Raw genomic sequence first — 17,596 nt, 5'->3', positions numbered from 1 at the left:
AAAAAGCAATAACATGTCCTAACAAATCTACCAAAATTTGTATGCCCCTGTTTCCTCCAAAATAGTCATCGTGTAAAGCCATATATTTATTCTGATTAAGGCTATTGCCTAATATATGTTTTCATCTTGTGCTTTATAATTGCCTTCATTAGCAGCCTAAACCGAGAAAGTGTAAAAATGTATATCTTCTCACTATTGACAAATACTTTTCTTTTGAGGGTAGGTTTCACTTTTGAAACCATTTAAAGTCATTTGAAAACAAGCTTGAAAAATCAGGTGGCTATTAATGCCCTAGTTTCTTGTGTCACTTATGTGATTCTAATAGCTGTTCCAAATGTTTTGCAATGTATCGTTCCTTGTGTAATACTCTCTATGTATTAACTGAGCTCCCACTATGTGCTTTACTACTATATTCTCTGTTGGTTTCCACAGTGTATTTTGAGAGTGTGTCAGGGAAAAAGATACAGAAACTTTAGTCTCAACTGAAAGTTTCCTTGGCGAGTCAGGAAAAATCAGGTTTTAATAACTTCCAGTTGGGGCCTATAACGAACGGACAGAACACTCTCCTGGCATGGTAGAAGGAGGAAGTGAAAGAAAAATCAGTTCTCAGCCCCTGATCCATACACCTGTCCCAACAACTCCTCTCACTCTCCTTTGAGTGTGTCTTACTGTTTGAGTCTCTCTCTCTCGCTCCAGCTCCATTTGGGCTTGACATTCTGCTCTGCATCTTTAACTTTGTCCACCAGCTTTCCCGACCCAAGGAATATGAAACGAAATTAGCCAACCCGTAATATTTAGGATGTGTGTAAATACAAGAATACACAATTTATTGCATGGCAACATTTACCTTTGTCCTCAGTTTATTGCTGGCTATCTTGAGACCATCAATTTTGAGTGGGCAGACAACAACCTTAATCTGAATCTGCCCTGGAGTTAATTTTAGTAGGTCTTTTGTTGCTCACAGGTTTGTTCAATCTTATTTCAAAGCCTGAGACTTCATGGGACATCTACAAGATCTAAGGTGGCTTTATAGCTCATGGTCAAAAAATCTTGTATCTTCCAATTTTTTAGAATGGTTTTTAAAGATTCTGATTCAGAGCTTGTAGGACAAACTGAATAACCAAGTGTAAAAGTATAATTTTCAAAACATGACTCTCATACAAGTACTGTGTATAGTGAGCTTGTGCGTGGGTCAGAGAATGATTTCAGTATTAATGATGGAGCAAGCAGAATGAAAAAGTTAGGTCAAAGCAGGATACAGGAGAATGAAATATGTGTTCAGTCAGGGCAAGAAAGAATGCTGGAAGGCTGAAAAATCAGATACAAAATTGTTTAATGTCCTATTAGGCAATACAATCATAACTTTTAGGGTTATCTTTTCTACTAGAAAGAATTCACTTGCATCTCTACTGAACAAGACCTTTATTAATGTATCAATCTTCTACAAGTAAACGTATAATTTTGCATACTCTGAGCCCAATCGAAAAGGAAATATTAAGTCATACTGGACAGCGTGCTGTCCAGTATGACAGCTATTAGTCACATGTGGTCATTGAACACTTGTAATGTGGCTAGTCTGAAATTTTACAAATGTAAAATACATACCAGACTTTGAAGACTTACCATATGAAAAAAAGAATAGAAACTGTCCTATATTTTTAAATATCGATTAAATGTTGAAGTGATAGTAGTTTGGATATACTGAGTTAAGTAAAATATATTATTAAAATTAGATTCACCTATTTCTTCTTATTTTTTCATTGTGACTACTAGAAAGCTTAAAATTACGTGTATGACTCACATTCCATTTTACTGTATAGCATGGCCTTAGAGCATTAAATGAACCACAAGTGGACTCGTGGAGAATTCTCTACTACAGCTTCAAAAGACATGAAGAAATATCTTTGCTTTGTTTTTGACTTTTCTCAACACAAGTTACAGGGATCTAGAGAAGGGCTACTTGTTTTTCTGCCTTCTGATCTCTATTATGTGGCCAGGAGGTTGAGAGCAAGAATTTGAGTGGCTGGTGTCTGGTTCTGGACTTCAGATTTGCATATGGAGAGATGTGATTTGAGTGATTTAAACTGAGTGGTCATATTAGAAAACTGAATTACAGTAATCAAATTTACATGCTGCTTATTTGCAAAAAGAGACACCAATTTTTTTTGTTTGTTTGTTTGCAGTACACGGGCCTCTCACGGCTGTGGCCTCTACCGTTGCGGAGCACAGGCTCCAGACGCGCAGACTCAGCAGCCGTGGCTCACGGGCCCAGCCGCTCCGCGGCATGTGGGATCTTCGCGTACCGGGACCCGAACCCGTGTCTCCGGCATCAGCAGGCGCATTCCCAACCACTGCGCCACCAGGGAAGGCCAGGTACACCATTTTATAGTGAAGGGAGGTTCAGTGACCTGGTAATCAAGACTCCACACAGCCCTTTTCCTGGTGGTTATGCATACTTAACTGAGTTTCAGATGAAGAGGGGGCTCATTGCACATAGAATCAGAACAAAATGGCATGTTCTTATTTTATGTTTTTACCGAAACATATTAGCATGATGAAGGTACTTTAGTTGTTCATACACTTTCAATGATTTCTTACAATTCCTATGCCCAAAGTCACACTGATGGATGACAGGTCTAAAGCGATTTTCTGTGGTTGCTAATTCATCCATCACTAATCTTATTAGGCTGTTAATTCCCAGAGGACATGACCAGTAGTAGACATAGTTTCCAAATGTTGAATGAATGTTATTCAGTGAAACCATGGGGTTATCCTTAGTCTAAAAGAAGATACCTCATTTTAATTCATCACTGAACTTAATTTGTATAACCCCTTTTGACTATCACATCTAAGACTGACATCTTTAGTACATATTTTCATCTAGATGTAGTAGTAGTAAAGGGGGCTTTAGAATAGAATACATATGGCCGGCTTTAGAGGGGATAAGAGCTGAGCTTATCAGCAAAAAGTGGCATAATAATTTATTTGTTCTAGTAATTTTCCTCCATTTCTGTTAAAATTTTGCCATTTCATTTCTGTTTCAAATCTATAGTTCATCTTAAAAGTCAAAAGTGTATCTTGTTGAAGCCAGTTGCTTTATTTCCATCTGTATCTTTGGGTTCCCAGTTAGAGAGTGTCCTGTACCACGACATGTGTTAGATATTGTTACTGGAAGTAACCGAGAATTTTCATGTGCTGAAATTCATCTCTTTATTGCAGCATGCAAAAATAAATAAATAAATGCTTGTTTTCTTTGAAAACAGATCATCTAAACGTCCCTAGCTGCCAAGTCTATTTGGGGGTTATTTGCAGGCTTAGGGGGTCTCCTTTCTTCCCTCATTATCCCTATCCTTGAGGGCCAGACCCCCTGCCTTGCACAACCCAGAGGGAAACCTGAGAGCTTTTAAAAAACAGCCCAATTTCTCGCCTTTGGAGAAGTGAGAAGAGTGCCCCGCCCCCATCTATGAAAAGAGGGATTTGATAGAGTTTCAATGTCTTCAAATCAAAGATTTAAGTCTCTAACCCCCCATCATCCAGGACCCCCCCAAGGCTTACGAACCCCCTCCCATCCCGCCCTAACTGCTTTGGACTGGCCCCAGAATCCTGGTCCCAGTCCACAGTTCCTGTGGGTCTGTACGCAGAATTCACAGAGGACCTGTGTTACTTCCCTTGCGAAGAAACAGAATTATGGTGAAAATTTAGGTGGAAACCATTTCATTTTTGGCTCCAAAAGAAGGGAAGCATGTGCCCAACCACCCCTGAGAAAAAGAACTTTCAGGGGCAAAGGAGCGAACAGGTAATTTAGAAGAAAAACAGAAAGTGGTCTCCGACTGCCCAGGACTTCCCTAGGAGTTGGGGGAGTTGGGGACGGCTGGACGAGTAGTCTTTGTGGTTGCGGAAAAAATAAATGGAGAGCACGAAGCCTGAGGCTTCTCGGATCCTTTCCCGACCAACTTCGGGTGATTTGGTGCTGCGTATTTTAATATTTTCCCCCTTTTGTGAAGTAGAACAAACACAACTTGGGCGCACCGCGGCGGCTCAGAGCCTGCCAGCCAGGCGGGCGACCGGAGCACCAATCAGCGCGCGCCTGCGCTCTATATATACGGCGGCCCGGCCCAAGCGTAGTTCCATCGGCGATTTGCCACTTGTACCCAAGTCCTAGATCTTCAGCACTCAGCATGTCGGAGACCGCTCCTGCCGCTCCCGCCGCCGCGCCTCCTGCGGAGAAGACCCCGGTTAAGAAAAAGGCGGCCAAGAAGCCGGCCGGGGCGCGCCGGAAGGCGTCTGGGCCGCCGGTGTCCGAGCTCATCACGAAGGCTGTCGCCGCTTCCAAAGAGCGGAGCGGTGTGTCTTTGGCTGCGCTCAAGAAGGCGCTGGCAGCCGCGGGCTACGATGTGGAGAAGAATAATAGCCGCATCAAACTGGGTCTTAGGAGCCTGGTGAGTAAGGGCACTCTGGTGCAGACCAAGGGCACCGGTGCTTCCGGCTCCTTTAAGCTCAACAGGAAAGGGGCCACTGGGGAAGCCAAGCCCAAGGCTAAGAAGGCAGGTGCGGCCAAGCCCAAGAAGGCCGCTGGGGCAGCTAAGAAGCCCAAGAAAGCCACGGGTGCGGCCACCCCGAAAAAAGCCGCCAAGAAGACCCCGAAGAAGGCGAAGAAGCCAGCCGCAGCTACTGTGACCAAGAAAGTTGCCAAGAGCCCAAGGAAAGCTAAAGCTGCTAAACCCAAGAAGGCCGCCAAGAGCGCAGCTAAGGCAGCGAAGACCAAAGCCGCCAAGCCCAAGGTTGCCAAGCCCAAGAAGGCTGCACCGAAAAAGAAGTAGGTTGTTAATCGTCTGCTTCTAAAACCCAAAAAGGCTCTTTTCAGAGCCACCACTGATCTCAAAAAAAAGACCTGTATACTCCTTCCGTACTTGCTGTTTCTGTATACCTATATCCCCTTTCGCCTTTTAATCTAAATCAAGGTTGCGCAGGAGTCGTTGCAGAAGGCTGCTCACGCTACCCTAAGATGGGCAGCGAGGGCTTGGCAGGGTGACTGCTGTGAGGTTGCAGGGCCCATCCCTGTGGGTTGCTCCTTGCTCTGCGGTTCTTTTGGTTAGTCTCCTGGTCAGCAATTACAGGCGCTGTCCGGAGGCTTGCGTACTTGGGCTATCCGCCTGCCCTGCTCCACTCCTGTGAACAGCAAATACAACCACAAAGAAATCCAGCCAGTTTCTTAGTCTTAACGGGATATTCCGATTGGGCTAAGAACTCATTCAAAAGTCCCGCCCTGCTCGCGGGTTGGCTCACTTCTCCAGCCCGTAATTTTCACCCTGTATTTAATTGGATGGTGGCCGGCCTCCGTCCTTAGTCTCCAATGTTTGTTTTCCTTCCGTTGGGTTAGCACTATCCGCTTGAAACAGAAATGTATCTGGTATTTCGGACATTTTCCACGTTTCGAAAGTCAAGTTGTTGGCTCTCGGGGGCGTTGATATCATCCGATCCTGGCAGGAGGGTGGGTGCAGGCGCTCTTGCCTCGCATTCTTTTGTTAATTCCTGTGGGCTGTGGCAGCAAAGGAACATTTGCAAAACTGCTACAGCGGTGGCAATGACTCTTCCACCCAGGGCAAGGCTGGACCAGGGATCTTTCTGTTCCTCGCATGGTGTAACTTTCAACAAATGTGTGATGGATTTGAGCGCATGAAAAACAACTTTTGGTCGGCCATTTTGTCCTGGCCGGCCAGTCAAGGATCCTCATTTTAGGTGGACTTTAACATCAAAAAATCGAAGATGCTTTAAACGCATTTTTGTAACATTTGTAACACCCAACATTTTCTACGCGAAGGAGAAAAAATATATTGGTAAAGTTTTGGAAATTGTGTATGTGTTGGGGGGGAGGTGATGTCTCTAATAAAGGGCTTTAGTTTTCATTAACAGTATATATGTAGATTCTTTCATATTCATGGCATTCCTCCTGGGTAGAGAAAGTCCAGCATCCTATTTCTATTCTGGTGGGCAGAGAATTTCTCAAGACAATTTCCCGGGTCAGGGGCTTCTGCAGACCTGCAGCTCAGTTCTTCAACCATTGCCACAAGGACGAATCTGTGAGTTATTTCCTGCATTAGCGGTAGTGGCCATGGAGTTCATTCCTCGTCTTAGTCACTGTGTAGGAGAGACCAAGAGATCTAGTGGATGAAAAGAGTAGAATGGAGCCAAAGTGTGTAGAAAAGCAGAGATGAGAGGTGTACAGAGAGTGCTGCAAGATCTGGGTTCCTGACACCTCCTGAGTTCCTGGTTCTTTGAGCCACCTGAACTCCTGCCACCGGGGCCTCTCCACTTAGTTCAGGTTGGGTCAAGTTGCAACAACCAGGAGACCTAATAAAGACACTCCAAATATAATCACAGATAGGGCTTATAGTAATAGCGCCATGTACTTCTATGTTCCCTTTCTCCTTCAAATAATTTCAGTTCCACCCATTTGCTTGATTTTCACATCAGCTCTAAGAGGCAGGGAAGGAATCAACCTAAGCAAAGAGAGTTGATTCTCTAATTTTTCTTCAAATCTCTTGTGAATGCCCTTTGGAGTGTAAATTTATTGGGTTTATATACAGTTGATCCTATCATTGAATGTGTCCTGCAAATGTATTTGCATAGTTGAAACATGTCCTTTACTTTCAAGTAAAACATATTCCTCAAAAACAAATATAACCATTCTTTAGTAAGGCTTCAGGAAGAGTTCATTCACAGAGAGCTAAGTTATTGTTTAAAATCTCTAATTTTACCTAGTCTTTAGATAGCCTTCAACAATGTTTCCTCAATTTTGTCCGTGTTCTTTAATTTTGTTCCATTCCCTCACAACTGTTCACATAGTTTACTGGCTTGGGTCTAATAAGACATTCATTAAATTCTAAAAATTAGCTAGTTTAACGAAAAGGTCTTTGTCACGATTTTGTTTAGTTTATAAAACCTATATTTTATTTTGACATTATTATTATTTTCAGTATTCACTTATTATTATAAAATAATATTGACAACAGCAATAATATACTCAAATAATTGGCCAAACATGGCTGGATTAGCCAAAAGTGGCAATGAATACTGCATAAACTAAACTGCTGACTGATAACGATGAAAATTCATGAAATGTTCGTGTACGTTGGAAGTGTACACAGAAAGTAAAGTCTCCTTGTAATGCATTATTGTAAAAAGAATTTTTTCTGTACATACACAGTGCTCTCATGGCTGAAAAATTAAATATCCCATTACTTCCCCTAGGCAGTGCTCTAGATATCATTTCTTCTAAGCCTGAGGGAGATGTAAAAGGTAACTTTGTGGTTGAAATCCATGCCAGAGAGGGACAGGTCCAGTACAAGACGTGATTACATCATTAGAGAATTTCAGAAGGGAACAGGGATATAGGGCACAGTGGTAACAGTAATAGTGTTGACAGCTAGCATTTCTTGAGCACTAATTTACAAGGGTGCCAAGCACTATTGCTGAACACTCTTCATTTATTTTCAAACACATTCTTGTCACAGCACCTTGAGGTAGGTGCCATTATTACTGAGACTTGCTCACATTAAGGACATAATGAGTTAATATCTGATCAGTGAGCCAGTATAATTATCCTCCATGTATGAGCCATATAAGTAATCCAAAATTTTCTAGTAGCCACATTTTAGAAAAGTAAAGCAAGTAAAATCTATTTTAATAATATTTTAACCCACTAAAATAAAAATATTTCAACAAGTCATCTAAGGTAAAAATATTAAGGAGATTTTAAGTTCTATTTTTCATACTAACTCTTTGAAATTTGGTATGTATTTTTACACCTAAGCTCATCTCAATTTGGACTAGCCATGTTTCAAGCGCTCAATAGCCACATATGGCTATTGGCTACCGTCTTGAACAATAAAGATCTATAGTAAACGCTGAAAGGAACACACAAGAGAATACTTGCTCTGGAGTAGAATCTAGATGTTTCCAAGGAAATAATTATGCTGACCTGATCCTATAATTATGCTGACTCTATCTCAGAGTCCTGAGTCATCCGAGACCAGTGTTTCTCTTGCTGAGGCACTTGCTGAGGTGTGGTATAACAGAGTGGTAGGAGGGCAAGGAAGGCCATGTGTAATTTGGAAAAGCATAGCCTGTGCTGAGAAGCAGATTTACCCTGAAGTTAATGAAACTCAAGTGTCACACCCTGTATTTCCAAGGTCCTGGGAGGGGCCCCTGGGAGTATGGTATGTTCACTTGCCCTCATTTAAAGAATACTTTTTTAAAAATTGCGATGTTGACAGATTTTAATCACAGCTGGTAAAAACCATTTATTTCCATTCAATCTTCTCTTCTGTTACAATTCACCTTTTGTCTGATTATGCTGGGATGTTGATGAGAATATTTGGAACTTGAGAAAATTTACTTGCATCTATATTTTGTTTGGGGTTAATGACATATATAAAGTGATGTGCAGATGTGCTTATATATATTGATAGTTCAGTTGTTGCTAGCCAGTCTGATCTAAGAATGGCTTCAAGAAATACTCCTACTGCCCACTGATAAACTCACCTGGATTAATGGCAAGAAAATATGGGACTAGATGTCATATATCCATGTACCCAGCACTGGGAGTGAATGCATAGGGGAGAATTGAGATTTGAAATGTATAGAGCCAGAAGCTAGTCTGTAAAGAATTCTTCCAAATTTTACAATTCACATATGAAAAGCTTGACAGAGGATTTTCCAAATTTGAAAACAATCCTAAAAACTTGACATCACCTACAGTGCTTTGAAGCTGAAATTCTAAGTTATCAATAGAATAAAACAAATTGTGATCAACCACCCTAGAGGGAATACTGAATTCTCTTCCCACTGTCTACACTCTATAGAAAATATTACTAAACAATTTTCCTTTAAAGAGGGAATCAGAGTATGCTGTCAAAAGTATAGGAAAATAAAGCATTGCAGTGTGTATTCAACTTAATGTGCTATTTTTCTGAATTTTGTGATAGCTATGGGTTTTTTTGTAAAATTGGAATTTGTTAATTTTCTCATTATAAATATTCAGTATACTTTGTAATTTTAAGTCACCGCGTTGTGTAAGCGTTAAGCCTCAGAAAACCATCTGCTCCATCAGTTACATTGTGCATCAATATGTGGAAACTTTTTTTAAAAAATTAACATTTAAGTAAATGTTCTTTGTATTACAAGGAGGCATGGGTAAAAAAAGCTCTACAGTTGGTACCCTTCAGTATCTCAAACCCCCTTGATTTTAAGATGCATAGGCAAATCTTAAAGGTTACATAAATTTAGTGGATCTCTGCTGGCGAGTACTGAGGTCAGTTCCTATTGCCCGAGCTACAATTCCAGTTTAGGTAGACCAACTGACCTGAAGACAGTATTTTAATTATCAGAGATAATTCCCTGAATAACTCTAACCCGAATAAAGGCTTACTTTGGTTTTTATGTATACTAAAATCCCTTACTTGAATTTTTACTATACGCTTTCCACCATTAGTGAAACGCCTCAGCAATCATGTCACAACAGCCTTTAAGTAAAATTGTGGGTGGCTCTTAAAAGAGCCTTTTTTCAATTAGGAAAATAACTTTTTCTAGGCTCTCTCTCCGCGGATGCGGCGGGCAAGCTGGATGTCCTTGGGCATGATGGTGACGCGCTTGGCGTGGATGGCACACAGGTTGGTGTCCTCGAAGAGCCCCACCAGGTAGGCCTCGCACGCCTCCTGCAGCGCCATCACGGCCGAGCTCTGGAAGCGCAGGTCGGTCTTGAAGTCCTGCGCGATCTCGCGCACCAGGCGCTGGAACGGCAGCTTGCGGATCAGCAGCTCCGTGGACTTCTGGTAGCGGCGGATCTCGCGCAGGGCCACCGTGCCGGGCCGGTAGCGGTGCGGCTTCTTCACGCCGCCCGTGGCCGGTGCGCTCTTGCGCGCCGCCTTGGTGGCCAGCTGTTTGCGCGGGGCCTTGCCGCCGGTGGACTTGCGAGCGGTCTGCTTAGTGCGAGCCATAACGAGCGATTGACCACACACCCACTGGCCTGTTGCTGGCTTAGGCAGTTGTCTTTAAATATAGTTAGAAGCATTCTGATTGGTCTTGTAGTTTTTCAAAAGTACCGCGCGATAAAACCATTGGCTGAAAGGTGACCGGGAAGGAGAATTAATTACTAGAGAATCTGATTGGATGAATTACTTTACCACCCATTCCCGGTGCCTTTTTTGCCTCTGGGATCTGAAGGAATTTTCATACGTTCTATTTCATCCTGCCGCCAACTACAGCGTGCATAACGAGACACTTAAGGACCATGTTAACTTCCGATTCAGTTGATGAGTTCCCCTGATATTCTCAATATTCTCAGCGTGTCAATATTGACACGCTCGCGGGTTGTCAATACAGCTGGTCCACACACTAAACTGAGTACAATTGTTTTTTCTCCCCCAGACAGCTGGGTTAGGTTTAAATAAATCTCGAACCGCCAGGACTGCCACTTTCTCTGGTCATCACAGCTCCCCTAACCCTGAGTTTTTCTTTTGTGAAACTACATGACAGTGTCACTGGGTGGATGATTCAAAAAATCACATGTAAAGACCGATTTGATGACAGATACACACTGGACTGCAACCAAACTTTCGTCAGAAAAAAATAGATTTTGCTTAAATTTACAACCTTGAAAGCCCGAACAGGTTTATTACTGGCAAAAGGAAAATTTCTTTGCTTTTTGTTATTCTCAAGCCCGAGCGATGCTTCTGCCTCTTCTTTAGAAACGCTTTTGTTGACTACGGAAGTTTCACCCGGTACGCACTAAAATAATGCTTGTGGGAAGTCCAGTTTCCCTGGAAGTCAGTGTTTTGACGTCACTTTGTCTTTTACAAAACAGAGATAGATACCTGGCTACCAGCTTTTTAAATGAAAATGTAGATGGCTCTGAAAAGAACCTCTAGACAGTTTATAAAAAAGAATTTCGTATTTTGTCTAGGCTTTACTTGCCCTTGGTCTTGCGGTGACTCAGTCTTCTTGGGCAGCAGCACAGCCTGGATGTTGGGCAGAACGCCGCCCGGAGCGATGGTGACTTTACCGAGCAGCTTGTTGAACTCCTCCTCATTATAGATGGCCAGCTGCAGGTGGCGCGGAATGACCCGCGTCTTGTCGCGGGTCGGGCTGCCCGCCAGCTCCAAAATCTCGGCCGTCAGGTACACGGGGGCCCCGACACCGACCCGTTTAGAGTAGTTGCCCTTACGGAGCAACCAGTGTACGCGGCCTACTGGGAACTGCAAACCAGCTGGAGAAGATCGAGTTTTAGCTTTAGCTCGAATCTTGCCTACTTATTCACCACGTCCAGACGTAATTACCTTATACAATTTAACAGCAAACATTGTGAGCAAAAGGAATAAACGCTGGATGACATATGAACAAATCATTTTACAGACAGTACAGGGATGCCCCAGCAAGCTATCCGATTGGTCAAAAGTATGCTGTTTTTCTATCCAATAGAAAAACAAATTGTGTATCCTTCATTTGCATAAACCACGCCCCTCCCGCCCTTAGTGAACCTGTACTACTCTTATCCAATCAAAAGTGAGACTTCTTGATTGTTCATTTGCGTTGAACGACTATAAATATATGGGTTCTGAACTCTTCACACTACTAGTTTTAGTTGTGGAGAAGGCGATTTAACCTTTACTACAGCTCTTCGGAAGAACTATGCCAGAGCCATCTAAATCTGCTCCGGCCCCTAAAAAGGGTTCTAAGAAGACCATCACTAAGGCGCAGAAGAAAGACGGGAAGAAACGCAAGCGTAGTCGTAAAGAGAGCTACTCCATTTACGTATACAAAGTTTTGAAGCAGGTCCACCCAGACACCGGCATCTCATCCAAGGCCATGGGTATCATGAACTCGTTCGTCAACGACATCTTTGAGCGCATCGCGGGTGAGGCGTCGCGCTTGGCGCATTACAACAAGCGCTCCACGATCACATCTAGGGAGATCCAGACGGCTGTGCGCCTACTGCTCCCTGGGGAGCTGGCCAAGCATGCTGTTTCCGAGGGCACTAAGGCTGTTACCAAGTACACCAGCTCCAAGTAAGTGCTTGTATAGGCACTTAATCCAAAGGCTCTTTTCAGAGCCACCCACTTTGTCGAAGAAGAGCTGAAACTTCCGGTTTTTTGATGGATGAATGCAATTCTCTACTGGTTACATTTACTTTCAGGTGTTCTTTCCCGTGGTGTTGATAGTTGAAGCGGCTTTGGAGCCAGAGCCCCAAGCGACTTGGAAGGTTTATCGGCTTTAAAACACATGAGTTACTGTGTCGCATTACCCAAAAAAAACCCTCATCTTTTCCCCAAGGATTAAACTTCCAGATGCTTATTAAGCTGTTGGAAGTGTTCACTCCTTTCTACAAAGCCTCCTGAAATTTCTAATGGTGATGGGAATGTCCCTCCTTGGTAAGGAAGCGGTTAGGGGATTTCAGAGTAGAGACCCTGAGGAGATGATTATCCAGGCTGTCTTTTCAGGGGTGGGGGCGGGGGGCGAGGGGGCGAGGGGGAGGGGTTGGGGGCAAGGGGGAGGGGGGGGGGGCGAGGGGGAGGGGGTGGGGGGGAGGGGACGGGGTGTGGGGGAGGAGGGGGGAGGGGGGAGGGGGGAGGGGAGAGGAGGGGTCCCGACGGAACAGAGGGCAGGTAGTGGCATTTTCTCCGGGAGCCTGAACTCCCCTGGGATTGTAGAAACAGTAAGCAAAATTGTTGTTCCTTTAACAAGCTGTGGGCACTTCTATAGGGTACTACCTCAAGCTCTCTTCACATGGTTGAAGTGAGATTTTCTAATTTCGCGTTAGAATTGTTTACTGATGGCAACAGCCAATCTAAAGCCGTTGCAATTTTTCTTTCATTCCTGAAATCTGGGCTCCCGTTTCTTGGGTCACTTACCGTTCAGGGATGCCACTAGAAGAGCTTGAAAGGGTGGCACTCCAGCTCGAGGAGGGACAAAGGATTTGAATTTCCCGCCCTCCCCATCTGGTGTCACCTCGTCGCAGACCGGGAGGGCCCCAGTTGGAGAGGAAAATGTGCTGATTTTCCTTGGAAACCTTTTTCAAAATACCCGCGACTCCAAAAATAATCCCGATAGGAAGGGCCTTGGTTGAGGAAAAGGAGTCAGTTACGGCTGGGCTAGGCCTGGGGCTGGGGGAGGGGAAAAAGCCGGGAAAAGGGGCAGCAGTTGACTGCCTATTAAAAAGGTTGGGAAAAGTCTTTTCCTTTGGTTTATGAGCACCGTATGTAGGTGACATACAACAGTGTGTCTGGATGAAGAAGTAAAACTTGAAGTAGAATTTCTCAAAAAGGACCACTTTTAAAAGAGAATTTAAATTTTAAATGATCTTTTCCTAGCTCCCACACAAATCAGCTGACCGCTATATGAGAAGCATTTATCTCAGCGTACAGAAAACATAGTTGTGAAAGAGAAGCTTGTCTTAGAAGTTAAACTTTTGTTTTTTAGATTATAACTACCCCCCCACCCCGTAAAAAAAAAAATATTGAACTCAAGCTGCAGTTTAAGAATCACTCCCTGGAGGAGTGAGATCTGGGAAATAATATCTCAGCCTCTTCAAAATGATCTCCTGAGATAAGAATTATTTTTTCCCCATCTTGTCTTTCATAATATTTGTCTACTTGCTTGCTTCTATCTTTCTTCTCTCCTCTCTCCCGCTTCTTCCTAATAGTTGATATTTTACCTAAAACTATACCCTTAAATAAGAAGCCCAAACCAAAACCTGGGTCCCCTAAACTCAAAGCTAGGTCCTTTTGACATCTATACTGATACCTGGCTGATCTTTAACAAGCAAAAAGGAAATTAAAAATCAGATTCCTGGACTCAGGGCTAGACTCCAAAACTATGTGGGGAATTGTGAGAAGCCAGAAATAAAATTCATACGTCTCCCCAGCTGATTCCGACGAGGCACCAACTTTGCTCATTTAAGTGTTTTTATGATGGCTGGTTTAGAATCCTAGTTGGAGAATTCTAACATATGTGTCTCTTGGTCTTAATATATGTTGATTATCTTTATTCACTCAAATGGAGACTTTGGTATGACAGTGATCTTTTTTTAAAATAAACTCAGCCTGGGCATTTTGGGTATTGTTATGAGACTCTAGATAGATCTTATTTAAATTTATGGTTCTAAGAGACCTCCCCCTCCTTCCCAGCCCCCTTCCCGCCTGGGGTAGAAGGAGGGGCACTGCCTCATTGTCAGGTGGGAGTGGCATCCAAGTTTCTTGCTCAGCCTGTTTGACATTGACAGGGAAGAGGTGCCTCATTATTGCTGGGTAGGGGGTGGAAGTCCAGGATCCCCATGTGGCCTCTGTAGGAGGGGGAACAATTTTCTTCGGTTGGTCTAATAATTAAACTGATATGGCAGTGATGGGTTTCAGGGCAGGCCTTCCCAAGATGTGCCACTTTGGCATGCAGAGAATTTAGAGCTGAAAGCAATCAAGGCCCAAAAGATGCAAGAAGAAACTCTGACCTTCCCCCTAAATGCCTAAAAGAATTTTAGATACAGAACCTGTTCCAGGAAGGCAGGTCTCACCCTAGATAACTACAGTATAATTTGAACGAGGTGTGCAGACAGGGGGGAACCTAGCAAAGACTGTTCATTAAAATTTTTTTCTGGGTGCCATTGTTTCTGTTTGGCCCAGCAAACATTTGTTCACAAAACATTTTCTTTTTTTCATCTTCCTGTGGATTGCCTTCCTACCCTTTGAAGTCCCAAGCCCGTAACCTCTTCTCTCAGATGGCATAAGCCTCAACTGCCTAACTTGTCCTTGGGTCTCACTTTTCTTATTGTGTCCGACCCACAAATGAAATGAAATTTAATTTTTTCCTGTTAATTTGTCTCATGTCAATTTAATTCTTAGACCAGCCAGAAGAACCTAGAAGGGTAGAGGAAAATTTTTTCCTCCCCAGCGACCCCAAAGGGCACACCACGCCATCACCTAGAACACTCTGGCACTATTTATTTATGTTGAATAAATGCTAAATGTACATCTCTTTCGAGTTGTTAACCCTTCTAATTCACAGTGATTACTCTTCTCCATGTGCTCTTATATTTATTGCTTAAAACCTTCAGTTTTGGATGCAAAAAATGCTGTACTATTTAAACTTCAGGTATACAACCCCCCAGCTCCCCGCCCCCTGCCCTTTTCAAAAGAGGGTATGAAGTCTTCAAGGCAGCATCTGAGATACCTTTTTACATCTGCATCACGGGTTTTGAAACATTTCAGACACTGAGCCAGTGTTGATGTATACTGCTGTTGTCCATGGTGAAGATAATAATAAATAATAAAAAGGAAGTGAATATTGTTAAGAGAAAACGACATAGGAGTCAAAAGACTTGAGAGAAGGTAAAAAAGAAACAGGAAATGAGCATCTTTACTCTCCTGCTTGGTTGCCTGGATCAAAATATAGTTCTCTGACCGAGTTGGTTTAGAAGTAATTTCCTCACACCCAGGCTCTTGTTCCTTTTACCATTCTGTTAGTTAGTAGACTTTTAGGCTAGAGTCCTCAAAAATTCCTGTAATAGTAATCCGCCTCCATCTGGGCCCCATCTATTTCTATTTCATGGACCATTAAAAGAAAAAACGGCAAGATCTCCCTCGGTAATTTATCTTAATTTTATGTTCCTCAACATGAGATCGTAAGACCAAACACCCTGTAGTAATATTAATATAGTGTTTTATAGTAATATACTGTAATCTCATTTTGAGTATTTATGTGCTGTAGCGTGTTTGTTCTCTCTCATTTCTTAGGAGTCCTTATGTGCTGCAAAATTTTCACTCTAACTGCAAAAAGTTCAGTACGCTATGGAGAATGATGGAGGAGTTTTCTAAAGTAATTAGAATCTTGTGTGTGGCAGCCAAGTGAGAAAAGAGGGAGGGTAGGAAGGTTGAGAGTGGCACTGGGGAACGACGACAAAGTTTTTCAGACAGGATTTTATTGTCCTTGGTCCCATTAACCTTGGCAAAGGCAAACAAACTGGGTCTCTCAGTTTCGCAATCTCTAAAATGAGGACAGTACTCACTCTACATACCTCCCAGGTGATCCTGGAAGGCTTCATAGGCAAGCTATGAATGAAACGGAAGACTTGCTGGATCATCCAGTTCTTGCCTTCAGTTTTCATTGTTCAGATAGTTTAAGACTTGGGCCGGGACAAAAAATTTTTTGTTTCCTCTTCTCCCTCTTTCCTGTCAAAAGAGTTAAAGAGTTAGAAGAGTTAAAGTAACACTGGGCATAGAAGTACCTACCTCTTAAATATTGTTTCTAAATTGTGCTGGTTCCTTTCCAAAAATCATGAGTCACAATTTCAATAGCAAAAAGTCAGAACAATAAGAATAATCACTCCTGCTTCCGATTGCATTTAAGAACAGTGCTTTGAAAAAACCAAATAGACTCCATTATTAACAGTATTAAAAGCCCACCAGACTGTATGAGATTGGAGCAAACAGAAAACTCACACTAGACGGAAGCCTTGTATGCAAATGAAGGATGCAGGTTCTGATTTCCCATTGGTTCTTAAATAGTAGCCAATGGGAGAATAGCACAAGCCTGCCTCTGGTTAGTATAAATATTGCTCTCGCCGCTGTGTTGTTTATTGTTTGCTTTTTATTTTGAAGGCTTTTAAGTTGTGGTGTGTTAGTTATGTCTGGTCGTGGTAAACAGGGTGGCAAGGCTCGTGCTAAGGCTAAGACCCGCTCCTCGCGAGCTGGGCTCCAGTTCCCCGTAGGCCGGGTGCACCGCCTGCTCCGCAAGGGTAACTACTCCGAGCGTGTCGGTGCCGGGGCGCCGGTGTACCTGGCGGCGGTGCTGGAGTACCTAACGGCTGAGATCCTGGAGCTGGCGGGCAACGCGGCCCGCGATAACAAGAAGACGCGCATCATTCCGCGCCACCTGCAGCTGGCCATCCGCAACGATGAGGAGCTTAACAAGTTGCTGGGGCGCGTGACCATCGCTCAGGGCGGTGTCCTGCCCAACATCCAGGCGGTACTGCTCCCCAAGAAGACTGAGAGCCACCACAAGGCCAAGGGCAAGTAAAGTGTTTATTACTTTTGCACGGCAATTTTGCTTTTCATTATCCAAAAGAAAAAAAAGGCAACTTACAAAGGCTCTTATCAGAGCCACCCACCTTTTTCGTTTAAAGAGCTGTCATGCTTTTCAGCTCTGCCCATATGAGGGTTGTGACATCAGGTGAAAAATCACAGCTCATAAGTGAGTGTCCCGAGGGAAGTCAGTAAAGAGTATGTGCGAAATGACTGAGGAAAGCCACACGAGTTTAAATTGACCTGATTAACTACAGGTGAATCAGTTTATAGTCAAACTACTTTCCTCTTTGTTCCAGCGGTGACTTTTGTAAAGTTTTTCGCACTGGAGTGAGGCAAGTATACTCACTTTCAGTATAGTGAAAAGCGCTGTATTTAAAATTAACCTTCAACATTTTTTGTTGACTCAAAGGAACACCCAAAACCTCTGCATCTATTCAACTTTATAAAAACATTACACATTTCCTGAAGGGATTGAGTAAATTACAGATCCTTGGTACTTCGCGCTCGTGTCAGAAACATCTTCC

The 17,596-nt window shown here is 43.2% G+C and overlaps 5 protein-coding genes and 1 pseudogene across 5 annotated transcripts in view; 4 read left to right on the top strand and 2 right to left on the bottom strand.

Moving 5' to 3' along the window:
- Nucleotides 1–17,596, bottom strand: part of LOC114907339 — a 48,420-nt gene that overhangs the window by 20,837 nt on the left and 9,987 nt on the right. Inside the window, exon 3 of the mRNA XM_029242862.1 lies at nt 9,668–10,033. Within this exon, the coding sequence (XP_029098695.1) occupies nt 9,668–10,033 (366 nt within the window). The remainder of the gene's footprint in view (nt 1–9,667; nt 10,034–17,596) is intronic.
- The window catches only part of LOC114907282, a 111,343-nt gene that overhangs the window by 87,911 nt on the left and 5,836 nt on the right, over nt 1–17,596 (top strand). The window lies entirely within an intron of this gene.
- Nucleotides 4,137–5,982, top strand: LOC114907292 (histone H1.2). Its single transcript, XM_029242804.1, has one exon. The coding sequence runs from the start codon at nt 4,179–4,181 to the stop codon at nt 4,818–4,820; it is 642 nt and encodes a 213-aa protein (XP_029098637.1). The 5' UTR covers nt 4,137–4,178; the 3' UTR covers nt 4,821–5,982.
- Nucleotides 10,967–11,360, bottom strand: LOC114907038 (annotated as a pseudogene).
- LOC114907305 (histone H2B type 1-B-like) lies at nt 11,658–12,330 on the top strand. Its single transcript, XM_029242819.1, has 2 exons — nt 11,658–12,065; nt 12,194–12,330. The coding sequence occupies exons 1-2, from the start codon at nt 11,689–11,691 to the stop codon at nt 12,213–12,215; spliced, it is 399 nt and encodes a 132-aa protein (XP_029098652.1). The 5' UTR covers nt 11,658–11,688; the 3' UTR covers nt 12,216–12,330.
- LOC114907307 (histone H2A type 1-B/E) lies at nt 16,672–17,064 on the top strand. Its single transcript, XM_029242821.1, has one exon. It carries the CDS (start codon nt 16,672–16,674, stop codon nt 17,062–17,064), a length of 393 nt encoding a protein of 130 aa, XP_029098654.1.

Source organism: Monodon monoceros, unplaced genomic scaffold (genome assembly GCF_005190385.1).
Source record: "Monodon monoceros isolate NGI ecotype Baffin Bay Population unplaced genomic scaffold, NGI_Narwhal_1 Super_Scaffold_3, whole genome shotgun sequence".
Classification (NCBI taxonomy): Eukaryota; Metazoa; Chordata; class Mammalia; order Artiodactyla; family Monodontidae; genus Monodon; species Monodon monoceros.
Note: the sequence above shows the minus strand (reverse complement) of the source record. Positions and strands in the feature narration are given on the sequence as shown.

Bases quoted from the DNA above. Each gene is read 5' to 3' on its own strand.
- LOC114907305 (XM_029242819.1), top strand. From the start codon at position 11,689: ATGCCAGAGCCATCTAAATCTGCTCCGGCCCCTAAAAAGGGTTCTAAG. The intron at 12,066-12,193 runs GTAAGTGCTTGT...ATTTACTTTCAG, and splicing joins ACCAAGTACACCAGCTCCAA to GTGTTCTTTCCCGTGGTGTT.
- LOC114907292 (XM_029242804.1), top strand. From the start codon at position 4,179: ATGTCGGAGACCGCTCCTGCCGCTCCCGCCGCCGCGCCTCCTGCGGAG.
- LOC114907307 (XM_029242821.1), top strand. From the start codon at position 16,672: ATGTCTGGTCGTGGTAAACAGGGTGGCAAGGCTCGTGCTAAGGCTAAG.